General features: G+C 46.2%; 1 protein-coding gene across 1 annotated transcript in view; it reads right to left on the bottom strand.

Annotated features, from left to right (window-relative positions):
- Window positions 1-24,374, bottom strand: part of CTNNBL1 (catenin beta like 1) — a 48,433-nt gene that overhangs the window by 18,151 nt on the left and 5,908 nt on the right. Inside the window, exons 2-11 of the mRNA XM_071572902.1 lie at window positions 21,227-21,415; window positions 18,637-18,743; window positions 17,629-17,768; window positions 13,812-13,909; window positions 12,131-12,224; window positions 11,325-11,416; window positions 9,048-9,120; window positions 8,718-8,776; window positions 7,918-8,066; window positions 3,120-3,301 (exon numbers count right to left, since the gene is read on the bottom strand). Coding sequence (XP_071429003.1) covers window positions 3,120-3,301; window positions 7,918-8,066; window positions 8,718-8,776; window positions 9,048-9,120; window positions 11,325-11,416; window positions 12,131-12,224; window positions 13,812-13,909; window positions 17,629-17,768; window positions 18,637-18,743; window positions 21,227-21,415 — 1,183 coding nt within the window. The remainder of the gene's footprint in view (window positions 1-3,119; window positions 3,302-7,917; window positions 8,067-8,717; window positions 8,777-9,047; window positions 9,121-11,324; window positions 11,417-12,130; window positions 12,225-13,811; window positions 13,910-17,628; window positions 17,769-18,636; window positions 18,744-21,226; window positions 21,416-24,374) is intronic.

The following is a 24,374-nucleotide window of genomic DNA, read 5'->3' as shown; positions in this document are numbered from 1 at the left end:
ATCATCCATAAAGATGGTTAAGAAATTTTCGCTTTCTTTATCCCTAATTACACAGTGTACATAAAGCATAAATATGTGCAGCTTGGATTTAAATTGTTCACAAGCTCCCTAGAGTAAAACAACTTTTAAACACTGACAGTGTTTAAAATGTAGCTAACCAGCACTGACACCTTTATGCCAGCATTTAAAAAGGGAGAAATACATTACAGAGAAGTTACTTTTATCAAATTTAATTTGGATTATAAATTTCTGTAATAAATAAAAGCTCAGCAAGTAACATTGAGATTATTTTTTGGACCAGGGTATTTATTATTTTGTCACATTCAGAGCAGTGCCTTAGAGACAATAAAACAAACATGGGTTTATAGACTATCTCTTATGTAAATAGCAACACTGCTATAAAATGAAGACAAGGGGATATTTTCCTACAACCATCAGATACACACAGAAGATCTGGTGCCCCAGAGAGGGAGCACTGGATGCCCTGTGGGAGGGGAAGCACTTGGAGCTACAGTGGATTCCAGTACCCCCCGTCTGGCAGCACTTTGGCAGGACAAAGGGGTGGTGGGACAGGCAGGGACTCAGTGGACAAACCCTTTGCAAAGCTGTTTGTACCTCACCAGTGCTGCAACACTTTAGCAGGGCTGTCCTTTAAGCAGCTGTAATTAGGCCCCAGGGCAGAGAACCCACTGAGGATTTTGTGTTCTGCAGCACAGCCCAGGATGTTCATCCTGACACCATCCCAGCACCAACACAGCAAAAGCAAGGACAGCCCTCAGAGCTGCTTTTAATGAACACTGAAGCCACTGCTGCAAAGCCATTCCAGTGAATCCTTTACAGGCAACTCTTCCTTCATTTGACACACACACAAATGCTTTCCTAACAGAACATTGTTCTAATGTTTTTAAAACAGACTGGACACAGGATAAAGCTTTTATGAGAAAAGATGACAAGACAGACTGAACACGAGTGTTCTTTTAGATCAATAACCAAACAGAGAAGCAGAAAGCAGCATGTTCCCAGGACCAGCACAGCACAGAGGGCATCAGCCCCATCACACCAGACCTGCACCACTTCCCCTACAGCCAGATCTAGTAAAAGGCCTGGAGTTGGACCAAGGGTTGGACTTGATGATCTCAGAGGTCTTTTCCAACCCAATCCATTCTATGATTCTATTCTATGATTCAGAGGCACTCAGAAGACTGCACTGTGCTCCTGCCCTGGGGCAATTACTGCATGGCTGGGGCAAACACCCAGCAAAGTAAAAGCACACCCTGTGCTGCTGACACTCCTGTCAGGACAACGGTGTGATGGGCTCCAGGGAATGCTGTTAAACATCTCCATTAACTGCCGTCGTTAGAAATTCAGTAACTCACCTGCCCAGTGATGCAAAACAAAGAAAATTGGACTTACTACCACAGCCTTTTAGGGAGAGTTTATTTTAATAGAACTGATTTCTGGACTCATCTTAATGTTCTCCATTTCTTCTGCACGTTAATGAGATGGAGGTGTGATATAAAGCCTGTTTGCATGGATCACTCCATTTTCCTGAGGGCAGATTGGCTTTCCACCCTATCACAAAAACAGTGAGAAATGGACCCTGTCAGGGCTTTCCAGACTAATCCTCACAGTAGCCAGGACTGCACACAGGTATCATCTGCAGTCTTCAAAAGCAGCAGATGAGATAGAGATTAGCTCACTTTCCCAAACTGAAAAATTAAGTCAACACCATGAGCCACACACCCAGGTCTCTACTCAGAACCTCCTATTCTAGCTAGAGCATTCTCTCAGTAAGAAGAATTAAACAACTTCACTTTCAGACTGCAAATGAAAATTTCAAAGCATTCCCTAAATCCATCTATGTGCAACTGCGTATTTTATTACATAAACCTGCAATTTTATTACATAACCTACAGAAACCAAACCTATCTCTGCAATTCCGTTACATAAACCCCAGACCACACGACAGCATTTCCTCTTCACCACCATCTACCCAAGACAAGAAATCCAAGGCAGATGAAGTGGCCAGAACTGGCAGCAGGGGTGTGAGTTGCTCTGGGGCTGGGTGACAGAGGAGCCCCTGCTCTACAGCCTCTGCTGGGAAGGCAGACACCACCATGCATGTGCACAGCCCACAGCACTCCTGGTTCTCAGGAGGGAGGACAGGGAGATGCCCAGGCTGCTGCCTCCAGCTCGGCAGCTCTGACAGGAAAAGAAGCTGCTCAGCTCTGGCCAGTGGCTCAGCCAGTCCCCAAAGAGCTCTGTGGGGACAGCACCTCCTTCCTGGGCTTGGACAACACCTGAGTCCCAGCTGGCCAGGAGGAGAGTACAAAAGCAAGGGATTTGGGCTTAGAGCTCTGAATTTGTTGCCCTTTCCTTCCATTTTCCATTGGTTTTCTGAAGGCGAGTCTGAGACCTACTGACACCTCTTCAGCTTCTGACAATATTCACCCTTTGTGGAACTGAGCTGAGCAATGAACTGGTATAAAACCTCAAGTACCACTGGCAGTGTTTAAAGTTTCTTCCAAGACATAGTCAACGACCAACAAAATGGGAAAGGCAACGTTACCAGGAGCAGTAGGGACTGACCCCAGACTCAGCTCAGCATGAGGCCCCACAGTAAGCACAGTAATACTCCACAGGAGATCTCTGTTAAAGAAGAGTTTTCCAGGGGAGAGAGGAAAAAAATATAAAAAGGAAAAAAAAGAAACTTCAAAAGCAATGCAGTTTATTTCTGCAATGCCTGATGTTCATCCAGTCACACTTCAGTGCTCAGAGCCATGAAAACACTGCTTTTGAGGTGACATTTGTAGTTGCCTCATTACTCTTTTCAAAAGAGTTTTGCATCAGAGTGAGAGCTTCAAACAACAGACCCTACAGGAGTAAAATAACTTATTAACAGCACACGAAATGGAATTGCCAGGAGCTGCTGATACCAAAGCAAGCAGGACAAGTGTGCCCTCAACAGCCAGCTGTGACAGGGAGCAGCAGGGTGAGCAGCCAGACCCAAGAACTGCAGGAGGTGCTGCACCTCTCCCTCCTCACTGCAGGTACTTTACAGACAGTGGTCGTTCATTCACCTCCTCCATGGCAATAAGAAGGATCTGGAGCACACCTACCTTCATGTTCTTTTTCAGTTGTTCCAACTTTCTTTATTTTTTTGGGTGATTTCATGAAGAGAGGGAAGATGGTTCTCAGTCCAAGGATGTCCACAAACTTGTGACAGTTGTCTGTGCCCTCTGGTCCAATCATGGCATGGTCCAGCACCTTCAGGGCACTGCTGCGGGAAATCTTCTTCTCTCTGTGAAAAGAAAGGGGCAAATTAAGGGGTGTGAGGAACTTGGGGCATGTTCCTTTAAAGAGACAAAGGAAAGGAACACAGCAAGGAAAGGATGGAGATACTGAGCACAAGCTACAAGGAAGATTTTCCTTCTAGAAGCTGAAATGTTATATCAACAAATACTCTTTTCAAAACTGTGGCTGAGAATATTGTCTTGGTTATTTCTTTTTTAATGTCTCATATTTATTTTTATTTTCAATTTTATTTTTATTACATTTTATGTATTTTACTGTTGTATTTTCTTATTTCTTGGCTACTGAAGAAGCTGTTTCTTCACTCCCTTTCAAAACACTGGCACAAAACAGCAGGGAAGGCTGGGTTGGGTACACAAGGCAAATATTGTCACACCAAAAAAATCAGGATTTAGATCTAGCAATAGTTTGATTTAATAAAGTAAGTAATAACAAGTAAGATTGGCAAGCACAGCTTGGTCAGCTATAATGAAAAATCCTGTCACCAGAAATCACGTGTGAAGGGACACAGACAGACTCTGGGCTATTCTGCTTTAATGGCTGCTCAGAATTCTGATGGTAGGAACTCACACCAGTAACACAGAGATGGTCTGAAAAATTATCTCCAGCTGCCCTGTACCTCTCAAACCAAAACACAGGAATTTATAATTCATCCAGGTGAAAATTTAAAATGTCTTGTGAAATGGCAACTGAAAACCTGGTTGCTAATACAGCCCATAAACCCACCAGACCAGGTGGATGTCAGCAGGAGCTACCACAAGCTGCAGAACAAGAGCTGCCAGTGTCCCCAAAGGCCAGCCCAGGAGGACGTTCCCTCCAGGACAGGAGGGTCACAAGCCCCACCACCTTCCACCCCAAGCACTTGCCCATCTCTCCTGATTCTGCCCACCTGGAGACTGAACCACCCAGACCCCACATCCACCTGCAGGGGCTCCTCAAAGCCTCCAGAGCACTGTGGAAAACAACTGCCCTGCAAAGACCAAATGTCATGAACCCCTAAGAGCTGCCAACTGAAAAACCCATAAATGAACAGCCCAGCCTGAAAGGCAGTGACCTTGCCCAGTGCAGTCACCAACAGGCACAATGGCAGGGCCTGAGCCCCCCACGAGGGTAAAGGGCTGTGCAGGAGGGTGGTTCAACACCCCCACCTGCTGCTACTGAGAGCTAAAAATAAAGCACTCCTTAGGCCAGATGACACCAGAAATGTTTTCAGGGGAAGTAATTGCATATTGATCAGCATTTAGGAAGGCTATGCAGGGCTGAGCTCTGGAATATTCATCGGGTTTAAGTTCAGGCTTTTAGAGATCAATAGCTCCTTGACTGGACTGTCTGGAGTTGATTTTATTTGAAATATTTATTCTGCTGGAGGGCAAGCAGTTTATCTTAGTCTCATCTGTGCTTATCGAGGGAACTTTTAGCTGAACACTAATTCAGAGACAAGCATATGTGAGGATCACCAAACAGGGAGGCACCTCAGTCTTCGTGGGGACTCTGAATTACACCTTAATTCATTACCCATCGTTTTCCTCCTCTTAACACCTTTATATCTGAGAGAACTCTTTAGGTACATCTATTATTTCAAAAAGAAGAGGTGTTGACATTATTTGGTCTTTCCACATTAGCAGAACACAGCCCCTCACTTTCAAAAATACCAGCTAAAGCAGAATACTGAGATTCCCTGGAAAAGTGCTGCATAAAATGGTTCCGTTTAATTAGCCAGAAGATTTAGTAAAGAGACAGCCTAAGTTGCCAAGGGGTCATTAGGAACAGCAGGACAAGAAAACATAAAAAGATTTTAATAATCATAAAAAATAGACCCTGAAATAGCTACAGTCAAGCTTCAGGGAGCTGTATGGTCTTGACTGTTTTCACCTTGTTTTTCTGAACAGGAGCAAAAGCTTTACTGAGGGTCAAGAAAAGCCTTGGAAAAGCTGCAGGACACAACATTGTGCTGCCCAAATGCCACAGGTCCCCATGGGCTGCCTGGGTTGTGTCTGTCCCTGTGCACTCACTGCTCCTCAGGTAATAGCTGGGAAAGCCACACATCATGTTCCCTGTGCAACAGAGGATCCCCCTGACACATCCCCTGGGAGCTGCATCTCCTCAAACCTGACACAGTCCTACAGACAAAGCAATAAGCTGCCTGTCAGCAAGTGCCAGGGGCTGACAGGACAAGTGTGTTTTCCTCTCTTTTGGCCTTGTAAGTACACAAGGCTGAGGGACTGAGCACTAAAAAGTGCTTCCTGGCCTAAAAAGAAAATTTAACTCTACAGGGCATTTCCAACCTTTCCACTGGTGGTTACCACCTTGATAAAACACCTACTTCATTTTTGGTAAAGTTGCTACATAAAATAGATGAGCCTCCCTTGGTGCAGAGATGTAAACCAAACAATTATATCTCTCAAATAATTATATACTCTCACCCCACATCCAAACTTCTGCAGTTCTGTTGTCACCAGCTCTGCCCCTCTTAACCTGCTCTTCTCCCAAACCCTCTGCTCATCTCCAATGTACCTGCTCAGTGAAGCCCCATCCCTCAGGATCAACTGCAAGTCACAGACCACAGCACAAGGTCCCAGCTGGCCATGGACATGCCCATAAGGCACATGAGCCCCACCAGGCTCATTTTCAGGCACTACCAGTGTCCCCCCATAAACTAGAAGTTCATGCATTACAACATCACCATTTGCTGCTGGCCACACATTTTCAGGCTCAGCACAACAGAAGCCATGCTGTTCTCATGACTATCTCTAGGACTATCAGGAGCACACTAAAAACTTATCCAAAAGCTACAGCACCTCTCTGTAGGTCTGTGTGCACAACCATCAATAAAGGAACAACTGGGCTGGACAGATTGGGCAGCACCAGACACAGAATGCTGTGTTCCCTACAAGAGTAATGGAGATTCAAGCCTGATATCTTTATTCTCACACAGCTTATCTATCTCACATCATGTCAATACACTTTCAACTTTGCCTATTTGTCCTTTCATCTGCACAGACTGTGGTACAATGATTAACCACCTCCGAAGTAAAACCAAAACATAACAGATCTCTGCCCCTGGCCTTCAGAGGACACTGACAGGAGAGAAAAATACTCTGCCTTGTTTGTGGGTGAGGTGGTCAATCACAACTGTTGGCTGCTGTTTATCATGAAGGTATCAAGAAGATACAGATGTTCAATACTCCTGGTACAGCTCCAGATCACAACTATCCAGGTTCATTCCCTATTTAAACATCAACAGTGGTCACTGAAGCCACTCTGTCCAAGAAAAACTGATCACTTGTGAGACCTTTTAAGCACTAGAATTACATTAGAAGAGTTAAAAAGAAATATAAAATAATCAGCTGTCAATATAATCCGTGCCTGTGGACAGTAGTGACAGAAGCTTCTAGAACACATTCTGTGAAACATCATTTTTTTCACACTGTCACTTCACCAATCCCATTCAAACTGCAGAGTGGGTTCAGGTTCTAAGCACCCCCAGCCTGAGGTGTTGGAAATTTCATCCATCAGACAGAGCTGCTGCTGGCAGATCAGTCATGCTCTGTCCCTCCCAACCCCTCTGCAACTACTGCAGGGGGCAAAATGCAGTCAGGGAGAAATTTTCCTGTTGTAATTTTCCAGCTGGGATCTTGGTACAGAGAGCAGTAAACAGCAGAGTCCAAAAATGGGGAAAAAGCTATTAAAAATCCAAACACTGAGTCCCACCCACATGGCATAAGAACTCCAAGTAATTAGTTCTGCAAGGCTGGCTTAGCAGCTTAGGACTCCAGGCAGAGGGAGGCCTCCCTCCCATTCTTAGTTTTGGAGCTTTCCTTTAATTAGCCTCAAGAAAACCCAGTGTTCCTATTTGAATAATCCATGTTGGGTTATTTATTCAGTTCCCTGCTGCCTCACATTCCCCAGCCCCACACTGCAGGAGCTCAGCATTCCTGGCTGCTGTTTGCCAACCTGCCAGCACGCAGCCTGGCACTCCAGGGACAGCAGACAGAGCCCGCTGTGCCCTCCCACAGGTCCCGGGAGCCAGACAGCCCAGCAGGCACAGCTCGGTGCCAGGCCAGCAAGGAGAAGGGAAGAGAGAGCAGAGAAGCCCCAGAGGTTCAGGAGGTGACAAATCATGGCACAAGAAACACAAACTTATGCTCCATTCAATAAAGTGGATGTTTGTATCAGCACCCACAAAAAATCAGTAGCTCAGAGGCTGCACAGCACAGCAGAGCCTGAGGGGTGGAACAAAAGGGAAAATGTTTTCCCTGGAGACATCCAAAGGTTGTGTCCTGCCCTCTTAGGGGTCTTTTAAATCCTTAGAGGATTAGTGGCCTGACCTACAGTATTCTCTGTGGTAGGCACCCAGATGAAAGGTCTGCACTGCTACTGTCCAGCAGCCACTGCAGCAACCCCAGTTCTCAGGAAACAAAGCTAAAGACAAAAAGTGGAGATTCCATGTCTGAGAAGGTCCAACTTACCTGCTGGAAAAAAAAAGGAGAAGACAGACAAATATCCTAACACATACATTTTACAAATGGAAAACCACAAATACGTAGCCAGAACATGTGTTGGTACATCAAAAGAAGGAAGGAAACCACAACATTAATGGGGTACCTGAGCATCAGGTTCATCAGCTGCAGACCCTCCCCCTTCAGGAAGCGATCACGGTTGGAGCTGAGCATTAGGCAGGAGCAAAGGGAGTCAAACAGGTTCTCCATCATTTCCTGTTCCTCTGCTGTACTTGGGTTGTGTCGTTTGAACACCTGCATGACAAGGAGAGCAAAATTACCCCAAATGTTGGGCCATGCTGTTGCAGAACACACACAGAGTTTGCACCACAAGCCTCCCACAGCTGGCAGGTGTAAGATCACACAGGTCACTGCTGCATCCTCTCTGTAACTGCTGCCCTTTGCTGCCCTGACTGTGCACCCACAGCCTGCTGCAGGACTGAAAGGACAACACACGGGGCCTCCAAGGGGAAGGGCAAATTCTCACACACAATTATGTGCATAAGCTGATTACCAGAGATCTCCTGGGCACAATCACACCTGAGGATGCTGCAGGCAGCACTACCTGAAGAAGTGCAGGTAAGCTGTGAACACATTACCTTCAGCTCGCTCAGACGGGAACAATGCAGCCCCAAGCTTGAGTGAAGAATTCAGCAGAAGGCCAAACTCCAACTCTGCCTATTGCCAACTTGCCATGAAATTATAACACAGAAATTTAACTTCTGCCCCTCAACATTTACGTATAAAAAACAGGGATTAGCCTCACTGACCATGGATGATACACTGCATGGAAGAGATTTAGGGGCTGTGCCACACTAAATAGGAAGCACTGCTATGGCAGCACTGCTCCCCACATCCCTCCCACCAGTCTCCCCACGGCAGAGAGGGCGTGTGGGAATTACTCACAGATAACTGCTGAAGCAGCACATCGATCCCATCCAGCTCCCCAAGCAATTCTCTGTTGTCTAGACGGAGGTGGGGGCAAGGGGGGAAAGGAGAGAGAAAAATGAAGCTAACTGTCAGATTTTACAGCCATCTAACACTGATACATCAGCAAACAAAATCAATACGGCTTGACAAAGCACAAAAGCTGCAGAGAAAGAGAGGGTGGAGGCAAGGGAGCACACAGGGGAGAGAGAGCCAGCAAAGGAGTGCTGGAGGCAGGAAAGGGCTGCTGTGATCTGGGAGAAGCCTGGATCCTGCCCTCACAGACAGCAATACCAGGGCATGGCTCACCATCATTATTCTGGAGCAGAATTGCCAGCACCTCGCTGCAGTACAGCTTGTTGGCATCAAAAGGCATCTTAGCCTGTGGGGGAAGGAACAGGAGACCCATCAGGGCACAGCTCTCCATGTCTCACTGATTTGAAGAGCACATTAATCAAATCACCAAATGTACGAGCAACACTTAAGGCAAAACACAACAGCAGTAACTCTGCATTTTGCCTCAGTGACAGAACAGTAATAATTCTCTCTGATTCAGGGGTGATGGGGGGCGTGTGTGGGCTCATGCACACATAGAGAAATCCACTGTGATCCTTCCTGCTGTTCTACATCAGTAGGTTTGGCCAAGTTGGCTCTAAACCCTTGAGAACAGCCTCCAGTTGTTTGCAACACAGAATCTCTTTCCTGTGATACATTTTCCACAATGTTACATGGGTGCACTGGGCTCATCCCTGTTCTCAAAGTTTGCACCTGTCAGCAAAACCAGAATTTCAGAACATAGATCACAGTAGCATTAAACAGAAACTGCCAGAGTTTCGTATGAGGATCAGGGTCACAGTCAGAACATGAGACGGGTTTCGCCCGCACACTCACGTAACTTCCATTTCAGACATTCCCTACATACTCAAATATGCTAAAAAAGAAAAAAAACATAATAAAATCAAAATGCTGGATTTGAACAACAAAAACAAAATCCCTGGAGTGGGTTCTGAACTGAATCCAATGTTTCTGCATGCTGCCAAAGCTGCTTCATCTACAGAAACAGACTGAACATTAACACAAACTTGTTTACTGAAGGAATTCATAAAATAAAACAAGTTTAAAAATCATCAGTTAACAACTATTTCTATTCCACTGTTCAGGAGGGAGGAAAGCAGAAATACTAGGCTTAAAACATATCACTTGTCACCCATTTTCTTCCCCAAACACACAGCTCCCTGCCCTGTGCAGGACTGTGGGGCTGACACAACATCACGAATCCCTGCTTGTGTTTGGAGAACAGAGCTATGAGCTCCCCACCTGAGCTTTCTGAGGCAGCTCTGACAGTCACAGTACCATTATGTGACCTGAAATGCTGTCAGAAAACAGCAGTTCATGTTCTGTGCTGTGTGCCAGATGTCCTCACTGCCACCCAGACAGAACCCCGATCTTCAAACTCATCCCACAGACACCACAATGCTCTACCCAGCTGCCAAGATCCTGGGTTAATCCCAACCACATCTGTCAGGGCATGAGATTCGAGACCAAGAGCTGCCAAGAGCAAAGCACCTGGACAGGGGTTCATCAGCTCCCCACAACAGAGTGCAGGCAGGAGAAAGCCCTGCCTGATCCCACAGCCCCAACCCAGGGACAACCCTGCCAGGGTAAAGGACAGGGAATGCTCTTGAGCAGTCGTGTTCTGTGGCACCAAGCACTGGAATCCTAATTGGGATTATTTTCCTTTCCCAAGTTTCTCGGTCTTCCAGTTGCCAGAGTAATTCCAAGGCAGGCAGCACTACCTCCCTGCCTGACTAAAATTAACTACACTTTTCTTTTTAAGGAAAAGAACATAATTACGTTGCTACCTGTAGTGAGAAATTACAGGTTACTTCTGCTAACAAGGATGTGAGGTGCACAGAAGGGGACCTGCACTTACATAGTGATAGAGCATTTCTGGAATTCAGAGGCTTCCCACTCATGCAGACATTTAAGCATGGAAGTGCTAATGCCTCACTGACAGAGCTGGGGAACAGCCACAGTCTGTTTGCTAAATTTCCCTCACTAGTTCTATGAGAGAGTTCAACTATCTATTCCTTTTCTACAGCATTTTCCAGGGAAGGCTTAGGCATCTTTTCACACAAGAGAGAGTTAAAGTAAATGCAGAGTATGAAAAGTAGCTTTTAATTCAAACAGCAATTATGTGAGTTCAAGGCAAAAGCTGCCTCCAGCAGCAGTGAAACACAGGCAGGACACAAAACTCAAAAAAGGATGAGAAACATGGGAAGCAAATGCCACAAAATGGTTAACATGAGTGACCCTGCTCACTGGTCAGCTTTTATATTCCCACAGGTCTAAGCCATGGAGTGGAAATCCACCATAGAGGAATCATATGAAAAGAGAAGAGGGACAACTTCTACTGCAAAACATTTACAAAAAGGTAGAAGTGTGTCTGTTTAAACAAAAAACTGCTGAGGACACAGACCCTGAATTGTGACTTTTTGTCCTTAACTTGGTTTTTATAACACACACACACAAAACTGGCTTATTTTAAGTGATGGTCTGCAGAGGGAAGGTGGGAAACCAGCTCACCTTCAGCCTCTTGAGCAGCCACTGCATGAGGCCCTGCTGTGCAGCCTCTGTGCACATCTCTGGCCGGAACTCTGCCATGTTCTCCACAATTCCTGAGAAGACACAGAAAACAGGCATTTTTTCCCACCAAAAATTCCAAACCTCCTGGTTCCAGTCTCTCTCATTCTTCCAGTCTGGGGAGATTAGCATCCTGAATGAGTGCAAGGAACAGATGATGGTCTGACTGCCAACAACATCCTGCAAACAAAGGCTCTGTGCTGTGCAAAGATCAGGGAGCAGAGAGACAATGATGTCCTTCCAGGATATGCAAATGTTTTACTATCTGAAAGTTAAATATATTGCTAAGACAGAAACAAAGTATAGCTCACAGACAGGTACACAGGAAATACCTGGCCAGCAGAGCACTTTCCTGGAGAGACTTAAAGGCTGTGTGATGTGGCACTTGGGGACACAGTTCAGTGGTGGCCTTGGCAGTGCTGGGGTAACAGCTGAACTCAGTGATCTTAGAGGGCTTTTCCAACCTGAACAGTTCTGTGATTCCCTCTGGTGCAGTGCAGTTTCATCCATGTATCTGCACCTCCCAATAAATCCAGCCTGGGAAGAGGCACCTCTTGTGCAGGCAAGGGACAAACTCAGCTCCAGGGACCAGCGAGTCCAAGCTGTGCTTGAACAAAAGCTGCACCAGGCCCTGTACTGCAGCACTGGCAGTGCAAGAGGAAAGGAGGAGGGGGGAAAGGAAGGGGAGGGATAACCCACCCCCCTGAACAAACCAGACAGAAGCGAGGGGCCACACAGCAGCCACTTACCCAGGGTGTTGTGGACACCATCAGCTTCCTCCTTCACACTTTCATCCAAGCGCTCTAAATTCTGGACCAACAAGGCCACGACCTGGCCCTCCACCTGAATCCCCGGGGTCATGGGAAAGGTAAACGAGATGAAAAAAGGAAGATGAAGGAGAAGGAACGACAGGAGGGGTTAATAAATAATAAAAATCAACAAGCCCTACTGAAACACTCTGCCAGACATGATCAGAAGACAAGAACAACCTTGCTGTAAAATCTCAGAGGACGCGAAGGAATCATCAAGTAAATCTGTCACTATGTTTGTCCTAATTAATTAAACAACTTTTGTGTTTCAGATTAAACAGAAAAACACCAGGAGGTAAACTTGCACCTTGTCACAGTCTTATGTCCTGAAGCAGCCTGATTGATTTATAATCCCTCAGAATTCTCAAGTGCGAGGTGCACAAACCACCATGGATGGGAAGTGTCGGCTCTGTGAGGAGCCCCACTCTCAGCTGGGCACTGCTGTCTGCCCACACTGCTGCTGTACCTTCCACCCTAAGAGGTACAAAAAGCTGACAGAACAAGGCTCACACCTGCAGATCCAAGCCCAAAAGCTGAACAGTCACCAGCTGAAGTGCTGAATTTAAATGCCCTCAAGATGAAAGCACACCAAGTGGACTTCAGGGGGTAAGGACAGCCAGACAGCCCCGGGGCAGGGGGCAGTCCCCACATCACAGAGCCACAAATATGCCTTTAAAGCTGCAACTGGACAGAGTCCAGCTTGACTCAGGAACTTTCTGTTGTGGACATGAGCCTGGAAGTTAAACAAAATAACATTTCCAATTCAAACACTGTTAACCAGCTTTGGGCCCAGTGAACACATGGAAAAAGCACCAGTATGGGGTGCTGTGGAATACAGTGCAACAACCTTCACTGATACCCTACAGCCTTATACCTACTGGCTTTGGGAAAAAAAAAAAGTAATCTAAAAAGCAGCTATCTAAACATTACTCCCAAGATAGGCCTGACCTGTTTCTTTCAAAGAGGACAATGAAAACTCTAAAACTTGGCTATTATCAGTGGGCAGGTGACAAGGAAAACTGAGAAAGAACTTCACTTGATTTACTACCTCTCCACACATTTTATTGAAAATATCTTCTCTAGCAGCTCCTCTCTCCCATTTCATTCACCCAGCAATCTCCTCACCAAGGCAGAGTAATTAACAATAGCCCAGAGGGCAGCTGGAGGAACCAGGCTCTGGGCACTGTCATTAACCTTTGGAAGGTAACATTATAGTGACTGGACAAGAAGGATTGTAAGAGAAAACAGCAGCCAAACAAAGCAAACAAAAGAAAATCTGTAATTCCCCATCTTACAATTTCAACGCAATAGTTACAGAACCAGACACAGACACAGCAACCCACAAATCTGCTGTGATTCCTCTGCAGAAGCTGCCCCAAGGTAGGACAGACCTGTAAATCTCAGGTTTGGCTGGGCACTGCCTCTCTGGAGAGCTTCTGCCTGGCTCTGTGTCCTCCTCCCACAGCCTGGGAGCAGGAGACATCCAGCACAAACAACAAAAAAGGGAAATCCAGCCCCACAGAGGCCAAGAGGCACTCAGAGAGTTAACCATGCAGGGAGCACTCAAAACCAACTAATGGGCGAGGCAGACACTGAGGCACTGAAACAGTTTCTGACTTACAAGAGCATCTATGAGGACTTCAGCTCCTTCTTCACTCTCATGGAGAGTATCTATATCAGTCAGCTCTTGCAGCAAGTCTACCACAGCTATGGAAACATGTGCTGGGTGTTAAGGACAACCAACAGGGAGGCAGAGGCATTTAATATCAAGAGCAGATGGCTCTTAGGGCAGTGTGTTCATGACACGACCCAAAACAACTGGCAACACATTAGCAGTGAGGTGATACAATGCATTGCAATCACACCAGCAGGGCACAGGAGATCAGACACAAGAGCAAAGAAACTACTGCAACAGACCCTCCCCACAAGCACCAAAATTAGGGGAATCCTAACAATTAGGAATTACAAAAACAAATGTGATCCTGTGTTTACTGTATCAGGCAATTCTACTGTTTCTTCATGGTAGCTTCTTTTATTTTCAAATCAAACATGCTGGAGTTGGTATAATGAGGCACCATCCTGCATTGTCAAGATTGAACACAAGCAAAGAGAAATGAGTTATAATAATGTGATTTGGGTATTCTGCTCTCAGTGAGTGCCCTGCTAACCTGATACACACACCTAACGAGGGCAGTGGCAGCAGCAGGAGCCATCACCCCCCTCTGCCTGGCCCAATTAGGGCAGCACACACCTCAAACTGCAGCCCTCACAGGAACAGCAGAGCCTCTGCCAGCCCAATTTTCACTCATTAACTCTGGGCTGCATAACACACAGCTCCCCTGCCTGCTGCACAGCTCCTGTGTACAACCAGACGTATTCCAGCTCATTAGAGCCACTTCCTTATTCTCTCAGACATGCTGATCAATCCTGCCCATGTCCCAGGAGTAGAACAGGAGGTGTAGCTTTCTGCATGTCCTAAATAACCATCCTGTGATGGATCTCTCTCAAGTGCACAGGTTGACAAACTGGCTCCCAGGTCTCCTATTTGTGCATTTGCTCAGACACAAAAGCAGCAACAGGAAAAGTATTTTCATCTGTCTTTTCTTAGCAAGGTCCAGCCGTGCACTGGGGCTGGTGGAGAGGGGAGCTCTGCAGGAGAGCCTGGACCTTCTGCTGGACCAGCTGCAGGCCAGTCACCACTGTGTCACCTCAGCAGTGTGTCACCTCAGCAGTGTGCCACCACTCCAGTGTGCCACCACTCCAGTGTGCCACCACTCCAGTGTGCCACCACAGCAGTGTGCCACCACAGCAGTGTGCCACCACTCCAGTGTGCCACCACTCCAGTGTCAAAGGCTCATCACAGACTGCACTGCACCAGCAAGAGCAAAACCAGCAACTCAACAGAAGGAATTCTTACCTGCTCTTTGGCACTCATGGGGCAACTTGCAGAATATTGTGTTCAGTTATGGGCTCTCCCAATAACAGGGAGACCTTGACACACTGGACTTGGGAGAGCAGAGGACCCCTGAGGTGGACAGAGGGGCCTCATACATGATGGATGAGGACAGACTGAAGGAGTGGGGTTTGACTCATGGAAGGGAAGGCTCAGGAAGGAATCAGCTGAGGATTTCTGCTGCCTCCTGGGTGTTACAAAGACAGCTCAAACAGGTTCTTCTGACAATGCACAGCAAAGAACTCCAGCAGCAAGGTTCACCTTGCAGGGCATTCCTGCCTGGGGAGCTTCTGTTGAGGCTTGCAGTGAGACTATCAGCTCTTCTATAAAATTTAGGAGATAGAAAAGCAAAGCTTTGCTTGCAGCTTTCCTGTCTTCCATTAATTAAATCTTGTTGGTGATCATCTTTCATTACATGTTTTGGGTAAAACTGCATGAATCATTCAGCAGATTATTTGCTCCCCATGGACATTGCTTTTGTCTCCTTGCATTAGTCCCTCAAGACACCACATTTAAATGGCATCTGAAGAGCCATTTGTTTAGCTCTCTCCTCGAAGAACTCATTTTAAAAATATTTTCCCATTTGTTTTAACAAAACATCATTAGGAAACTTGAGCTCTGTCCATTCAGTTTTATGTCTAGATGCTTCACTTTAATTGTGCTTCTGCTCTGTACATCAGCAGCACAAGCACTGCAGATCTGACCTGCTTCCAGTGGATCTCAAAACACTTCAGCAATTTTATAACAGGAAATACACTTTTCCCAAGATTGCAATTCTCAGGCCAAATTCCTACCCATAAACTCACTGACAGCAGAGTTGCAAACCAAATAAAAACAGTTGACAGTGGCAACCCTGACCAGTCTTTGACAGCAGCAGTGACCCCAGGACACAGCATTCATGGCTGACAGGACACAGCAAGCTGTACTTCCATGCACTTCAGCTGGGAAACAGCTCTGCCATCCCAGTCAATATTCCCACAGTTCCTTTTTGTCATGTGACTGAGAAATTCAGTATAATAGTGCATAGTACACAAAAAGTCTCTGGTGTCTGGTAAAAAAATTAGTAATGAAACTACAGAATCCACAAAACTGGTTTAGCATGGGAGGAGCTTCCCCCTGTACAACACAAATTGTTAGCAGTTACTTGAGAGCCATTCCCTTACAGATCTTGGACAAGGAAAGCTGTGGGGTTTGTGCTTTACAGGGACCAACACTCACCACATCAAGGTTCCAACAAATGCAAGTCAAAATACCCACACACATAAGCAGTGCTCTCTAATATAAACTGGCAAGCAATAAAATATTTATGTTTTGGTTTTAGCTCCTGATCACTGCACCTACTTAGAAAGAATGAATTATGAATTCTCAATAGATAGTGCTATAAAGAAAAGTGCTAAAAAAGAAAACCAAGATCTGTGCATCAGACCACAACATTCAGCACTAACAGGCCTTTGCACATTGAATATTCCAGAACACCTCAGGAAAGCTGGTAAGTGTTATCACCTGCTTTACACAGAAAGAAGTAAAGAATAAATTACTTTCCTAAGGCCACAGATCAATAAAAAGGGAACAAGAAAAGCCTGCTGGAGACCCAAGTCAACATCCAGCACCCTTTCCACAGGGCTTCACTGCTCCCTCCACTCACTCATGTTTGTCAGGACAGACACGTGATCTCCCAAGTCATGTCACAATTTTTCAGCTTAATCTGCTGTAGAATATTTTACAAGCAATGTGGGCTGAGCTCTGCTTTTACGGCCTGCACAGTGTGAGCCAGGCACAGTTCTAGTTACCAGCTGACAGCCAAGCATCAAGGCACCCAAAAAATGACATCATTTTTGATAAAAACGACCAAAATCTTCAACAGTACAGACAGGAAACTCTCTCTGAGGCACCCTCAGATTTTCAGAGGTACAAGAGCACACAGGGAGCAGGTTCTGTGACACCAGAACTACTAAGCATGGAAACATCTCTGGATATCTACTTAACCAGAGGGGCCACCTGCAGCCTCAGGCTCTGTGCACACCAAACCACAGGTATGTGAGGAGTCTGTGACACTGACAAACTAATGTAGCATGTGGTGAGGGAGTCCATGACAAACAGCTGACAGCCTGACAGCTCAGCTTGCATCAAAAAGGGGTAAAGCACTTTCATTTTCACTGGGGATATTCCAGACAAAGTTTGCACAGTCTGAGGTTATCACTGCTAAGCCCAGGCCTTGCTTCTCCTCTGCTCACACTCTGAGAGAGCCACTCAAAAATAGATGAAAGGGTCATAAAACAAGAAAGGAGAATAACAGCACTGAAAAAAATCAGAATCAATATTATTTGACCAAAGAAGACTTTCACTGGGAAAAAAACCCCAACACCTAAATTCAGGGTGGTGGGAAGAAGAGAAAAACAGGAGCCTGGGAAAGAGGATAGGGGAGATTACAGCAAAGCCTGTGGAAAGCCTCCCCCATGAGAGCTGCTGTAACAGTGAAGGATATCTGTGTTGTCGTGTCCCAGCAGCCCAAGCAGAGACTGCACAGCGTTGAGCTCCACCAGCAGGTGGTACAGGCCGGGCATCGTGGCGATCACGTGCATTTCCTGAATGATGTCATTTAAATCCAGCTCTGACTCCATGAACCTGGAGCAAGACAAACATGGTTAGCAGAAAGGCAAGAAGAGACCACCACCTTCCAGGAGACCCCAGGCAGGATTTGTCACCCCAAGTGCTCATGGCCCTGGCGTTTCTGATCCTCCCTGTCCTGCACCTGTCCCTTGCAGTTTAATCCCACAGCAGGATAAGCCTTTCTACTACATAATTTACATAAACTAAATAAGCAGATTTGTTCCAATTCTGTAAAGCAGTTGTAGAATTTCAATAAAAGTTTAAAATCAAGATGCTGTAGCTACCCATGGAAAAACTTTGCATACAAAATACATTCTGCAGAGCACTGCACCTTTTCTTGCTACCACGTATTAGTGTGTGGGTTGTGTGAGTCTGAAGTCCATAAAGATAATTTGGGTAAGGGAAAGAACAAGCAAAATGGACAAAAAAATGGCACTCGAGTGTAGGAAGAAATCAATGTGAGTAACAGAACACCCTGAAGGGAGGAAGAGGCTCAGAACACACACACACCACATGTGGCCCTCTGTGCCCATCCAACCATTCTGCTCATCACAGCACTCTGTGTACATGTAACTGTAACACAACATGATTTTCTCTTTCTTCCCCACACAGACCTCTGGCTCTTATGCAAGCACAACACCTTCAAACCAAAGGATGGGATGAAACCTTTAACTATTCCAATCATTCTCTTCATGCTGCCACTTACTGTCCACACCAGAGTCTCAATAATGCCATTTTTAATTAATAATGTCAGTTTAGAAGAACTTCATAGCAATACCTGCTGTTACATAAGCCTTATGTAACTGAAAATGTCTGTATATTCCAGAAATTGAATTAGGGCTGAAACCTAAAATAAAAGGAAAAAAGTTGAGCATGATCTCACTTTTCTGGATTGTCAGGAAACTTGATCCGCAGCTCCTGGTTTTTGTAAGATCTCTTCTCAAAGGTGAGAATCATCTTCTTCACTGAACTTTCATCCAAAGGTTCCTCCTGACCAAATTGGAAAAGGTAGAAAAGTGAGGTTTGGATGGCTGGAGCAATCAGAGTGATGTGGTGGGACTGCAGCCAGAGCCAGAGCCCTTGGAACACCCCTGGGATGTCACTGCAGGAGCTGCCACACCCCCACACCCCATCACTGCCACACCCCAACACTGCCACACCCCAACACCCCATCACTGCCACACCCCAACACTGCCACACCCCAACACTGCCACACCCCAACACTGCCACACCCCAACACTGCCACACCCCAACACCCCATCACTGCCACACCCCAACACCCCATCACTGTCACACCCCAACACTGCCACACCCCAACACTGCCACACCCCAACACTGCCACACCCCCACACCCCATCACTGCCACACCCCATCACTGCCACACCCCATCACTGCCACACCCCAACACTGCCACACCCCCACACCCCATCACTGCCACACCCCCACACCCCATCACTGCCCACTGGCTCACTCCAGCTCTGCCCTCCAGCTGCTTTTTTACACCTGTTATTACCTGGCACCACCACGACACATTGAGGCTTTTTGCTCCTGACACAGAACAAACCTGAGCTCGCAGCTGTGCCCACAGAGAGCTCCTCTGCACAAGTCCCTTGTGCTATTGCTTTTTTTAAAACTACATTTAACTGCCCTGAGTTCATGTTCTTTCACATTTTCCTCACTTGGATAAGCTTTCACTGCTATTTTAAAGCCTTTTTCTAAAGAAAAAAAATCAATATTTTACTCTAGTACTTTCTCTTTATTTTGTAAATGTTCCTAAGGTGTTTTTCAGTTGGCATTGTATATTTACTGTACAACAACAACATAAACCTCAGCTGCCTCCCTGACAACTGCAAACATCATTCCTCTATTTTCCTTGTTTTATGATTTTAATGCACTTCTTTTATTAAAAAATTGATGATAGGGATTTCCTTTTGTAACTTCTTCCCTCTCTTCTGTTTGACTGGGTTACAACCACTGTTCAAGGAAAGTTCTCAGAACAAAAGCCAAACCAGACCCCCTCACATCTTAAGCCAAGTTTTGTGTCCACCTCCTGCTCAGGATTAAATCAAGAGTTGCTTCTGGCTTTGAAGTCTTTGGTCAGCAACTCCAAGCAGGCACCTGCTATGAGAGAAAAAACCTCCATTTCTTCAGCAAACTCCACTACAGTAACAGCTCCAGTCCAAGCCTTCCATTACTATTGGATTTCCTTCACTCCTCTGCCCAGCCTGTCTCGTTGCCATCCCACTCATGTCACCACCCCATTCAGATAATCAATACCACAGTGCCCAAAGCACATTCTTCCTGCAACCCACACATGCTGACACTGCTTCCCTCTCTCCCCTTGGATTCTTGGCTTCCTCTAACATGTATCACTACAGTATCTCCATCAGGATCAGCTTTGTAGCTTCCACTTCATTTGCATTAAGCCTTGCAGTGTCCTACAGATCAGCTTCTTCCCATCAAATTTACTGGGACAAAGCACATTTTAATGGCACTTAACTGCAGTCCAAGGTAATGATTTGAGTTTAAAAGCAACCTTGGACTTCCAGGCTTTAAAATGCCTGGCTGGGAGGACTCCACTGACAAAGATGAGGGACTGGCACACTGCAGGAACCCACAAGACTCCAGCCAGCCAGGAGGACTCCAGGCTCTGTCCATCCATCCTCCCTGGAGCTCAAACACCACAGAAATCCTGCATTATCTTTCCCTGCTATCAGCAACAACTGTCATGGCAACAGCTCAGATTCTCAGAGACAGATGCTGGCAATGCTGTGTACAGAGGACAATGATATTTTACAAAGCTACATGATTCTGCAGTGCTGAATACCACTTGTTTTTTTATCAAACAGGACATGGGCAGCAGGAAGCAAATATCTTCCAGATTTATACCAATCCATGTGTCACATTTATAAAGTGATCTTTTCCCTGGTCCTTGGCAGAAAGGCCAATGCAGCATTGGATTTCTGTCTCTGAGGCTTGAAATCATTTACCCCTGACAGCTGCTACCCCCCTCCTCTGACCCAAGACCTTCCTTGTTCAGAAGAATGTTTGTTTGTTTGGTGCTGCTGCTCCTGCACAGCTACAAAGGGGGGGAGAAGCTGCATGGCTGGGGGTACTGATGAGAACAACAGTCAGGACATAGGTTAGAACACAGAAACTATTTCCTAAACATACTTTAGGAGGTGATTTGGGTATTTCCAAAACAGAGATGAGGACTGAAAGCCCCCTCTCTCTTTTCCCTGCTTTAAACCTTCAGCTGATACATTTGAGAAATTTGAAATTAAATACTAAGCTGCAGGGCAGGAAAGCAAAAACAGAACCTTAAGCTGCATGAGGGGCAGGAAAATCAGGTTAGTCCCATCATCTACATGATAAGAAACAGAAATCACAAAGAAGTGGTTTAGGGTTTGGTTATTCCCTTGTGGTTCCGTGTTTGGTTATTCCCACTGCCTCTCCTTTCCCACAGGACTCACTTCCTCATCTTCCTCTTCTCCATCCCTCTCAATTATCTGAAGGAGCTTCTTCTTCTCATCATCAGTTTCTTCCAGAGCTGCAGCCTCCTCCTCCCTGAGCCGACTGTGCTCTCGGGCACTGGCTTGTTTCCGACGGGCTTTGATCTCCTCCTCCTCCTCATCACGGGGTCTCTTTGTCCCTCTGTTGGGCTGAAATCAGAGAAAGGAGGTGAGTGAACAGAAGCCTTTAGTGACCCCTGCAAACCAGAACACCAACACCACAAGCCATACTGAAGGAATTCTTACAGGTCATTTAAAACATTTGCTTACACGACGCTTAACAACTCCAAAAACTGGAAAGGAAATTAATTTAGTGAAGTGGAACATCACAGGAGTAGATGGATGCCCCTGCCAAGAGCTGTGTCAACATCCTACCTTGTTTGATCTATGAACACGATTCACGGGGAAATGTCTTCACAGGCAGCAAGGACAGGGAGTGCACAGACAGGGAGTGGCCCATGGCCCTGCTCGGTGGGGCCATCAAGAGCCCCAGACCTGCAGACTCAGCTGGGACAGCCCCACATTTCACAGCCAGCAGACCAACATGCTCAGCTGACAGCAGGGACAGACAATGTTTTACCCATGACATCTGTAAGGTTATATTGAATCCCTGTGTGCAGCCCATTTCACCCCCAGCCTTCTGTCTGAATCTGCTGACATGTGAAAGCAGAACCAGCCCAGGCCAGCACAGGCAGGGCAGGATTGCTGCTTGCTGCAGTTCTGCAGGGATTGGCACCTGAGCAAACAGTGCCCAAACCACCATGGTTTGCTTGGAACAACCTGATATTTTATTCCACTATTTTTATTAGAGTGACAAAATTAAAGGTAATTTTTCAGGGACAAAAAAAAGTCCATTAACCCCATGTTTTAATTTAGGCAGAAAGAGATGAAAGCATTTGCAGCAGAAGGAAAAACTCTCCCTTCAAAAACTACAAAGACATTAAGTTTGTCTCATATTTTTTGAAGGACAACCAAGCTGAAACAGGAGTATTCCATGCTCTATAACAAAAGCAAAACAAAGCTTAATTCTTTACTATTTGTAAGGAATGTAAGTGTTCAGAACAATGAAACAGGAAGAAAAATATTTTTACTTCCCGACACTGCTCAAGTCACTTGGTAGATAATTTTGCAAACCCATCAGGTCTAACATCCATCCAGCCTAAGCCATAAAACACCTCCCTGTCAGGCAGCCCACACTCTCCTGCCCTGTGGGACTCTGTCCAAAACAGCCAAAGACACACCAGGCTCCCACCAGCACAGGCCCTGCTTTTCACTGGGATCCTGCTTGGATTTGATCCAAAGAAAAGTGCACAGGGAGCAGGGACAGGGCTGCTCTCCTGCCAGGTCCAGCAGCAGTGTGGGCATCAAGAAGGGATTTTCCAACCCCTCTGGGGCTGCTGAGGGCAATAACCCCTCCAGGATCATCCAGGGATCCTGCTGCAGTTCTGGTTCCGTGGAGTGCCCTGGGAGTCAGGGCAAAGGACAGGCTGGCAAATGGAAGCTCTGCTTCCAAAAACCACTGCCTTGAGATGCTAAAAACAAACACAAAGACCCCCCTAAAAGCCCCTGAGAAGTTAATTATAATTAGGAAGCAAATGGACAGCAGCCTGGCCAGGATCACCTTGCTCTCAGGGTCACCACGCTGTCACCACTCTAAGGAAGATGCAGAATCAAGTTTCCCAGACAACACATTAGCACAAATCAAAGCTGCAGCTCTGGCTCTGTTATCTGTCTCCTTTCTCCCCACACCTTCTCTGCCATTTCCATTACAGATGGTACATTCCTGACTTAAAACTCTCCTGAAGTGCCTCCATGCACTTTTAAAGGAGTTACCCAGCTCATAATTCAATAGCCATGACATGGAAACACACCCAGAGATTCTTTGAAATGAAAAATTTATTTGCTTGGAGGGCTTTGTGGATTGGGGTTTTTTTAAGCACATTCCTTTTACTTACCTCCCAGCTACATTAAAATATAATTTCACATAGATCCATTTGGAAAGAAATGTGTCATTGACAACAACCAATAATTCAAACACTCCCAGAGCAACCAGAAACCCAATAAAGAAAGGAACAAGAAAAAAGGTGCTCTTCTAAATGACATCATCTATGGGAAAAGCTTCAGAAATCCATATTCCTTCCTCAGTGCCCTTGTGGTCACAGGGGGCCCTGCCCTTTTATGTCCTTTCACTCCCTCCTCAGTAACACCCAACTCATCACAAACCACCTTTGACAAATTAATGTCACAAACACAGACACAGCAATTAGTGACATGAGTCCTGGAATTTACAGCAAAATCCCAGCAAGATTTGCCTTGGATGTTCCTAATCTGGGGAGTTGGAATCATAGAGTGGATTGGGTTGGAAGAGACCTCAGAGATCAGCAAGTCCAACCCTTGATCCAACCCCACTGTGATCACCAGCCCAGGGCACTCTGTGCACTCTGTTGCCCTGGGCTGGTGATCACAGTGGGGTTGGATCAAGATGTGGATTCTCCCTCAGTGCCACATCCACAGAATCACAGACTCATAGAATGGATTGGGTTGGAAAAGCCCTCCCAGATCATCAAGTCCAACCCTTGGTCCAACCCCACTGTGATCACTAACTCTGTGTCCTGGGCTGGTGATCACAGTGGGGTTGGATCAAGACATGGTGGATTCTCACTCAGTGCCACATCCACAGAATCACAGACTCATAGAATGGATTGGGTTGGCAAAGACCTCTGAGATCATCAAGTCCAACCCTTGGTCCAACTCCAGTCCCTTTACCAGATCATGGCACTCAGTGCCACGGCCAAGCTCAGTTGAAAAACCTCCAGGGATGGGGAATCCACCCCCTCTCTGGGCAGCCCATTCCAATGCCTGAGCACTCTCTCTGCAAAGAATTTTTCCTGATCTCCAACTTCAATTTCCCCTGGCAGAGCTTGAGCCCATCGTGCCCCCTTGTCCTATTGCTGAGTGCCTGGGAGAAGAGACCAACCCCCACCTGGCCACAACTTCCCTTCAGGCACTTCCAGACAGTGCTGAGGTCACCTCTGAGCCTCCTCTTCTCCAGGCTGAACACCCCCAGCTCCCTCAGCCTCTCCCCATCCCTCACTCTCATTCCTAAACA

The sequence above is a fragment of the Pithys albifrons genome, chromosome 18 (genome assembly GCF_047495875.1).
Source record: "Pithys albifrons albifrons isolate INPA30051 chromosome 18, PitAlb_v1, whole genome shotgun sequence".
In the NCBI taxonomy this organism is placed as follows: Eukaryota; Metazoa; Chordata; class Aves; order Passeriformes; family Thamnophilidae; genus Pithys; species Pithys albifrons.
This window is presented reverse-complemented; position numbering and strand designations above follow the sequence as displayed.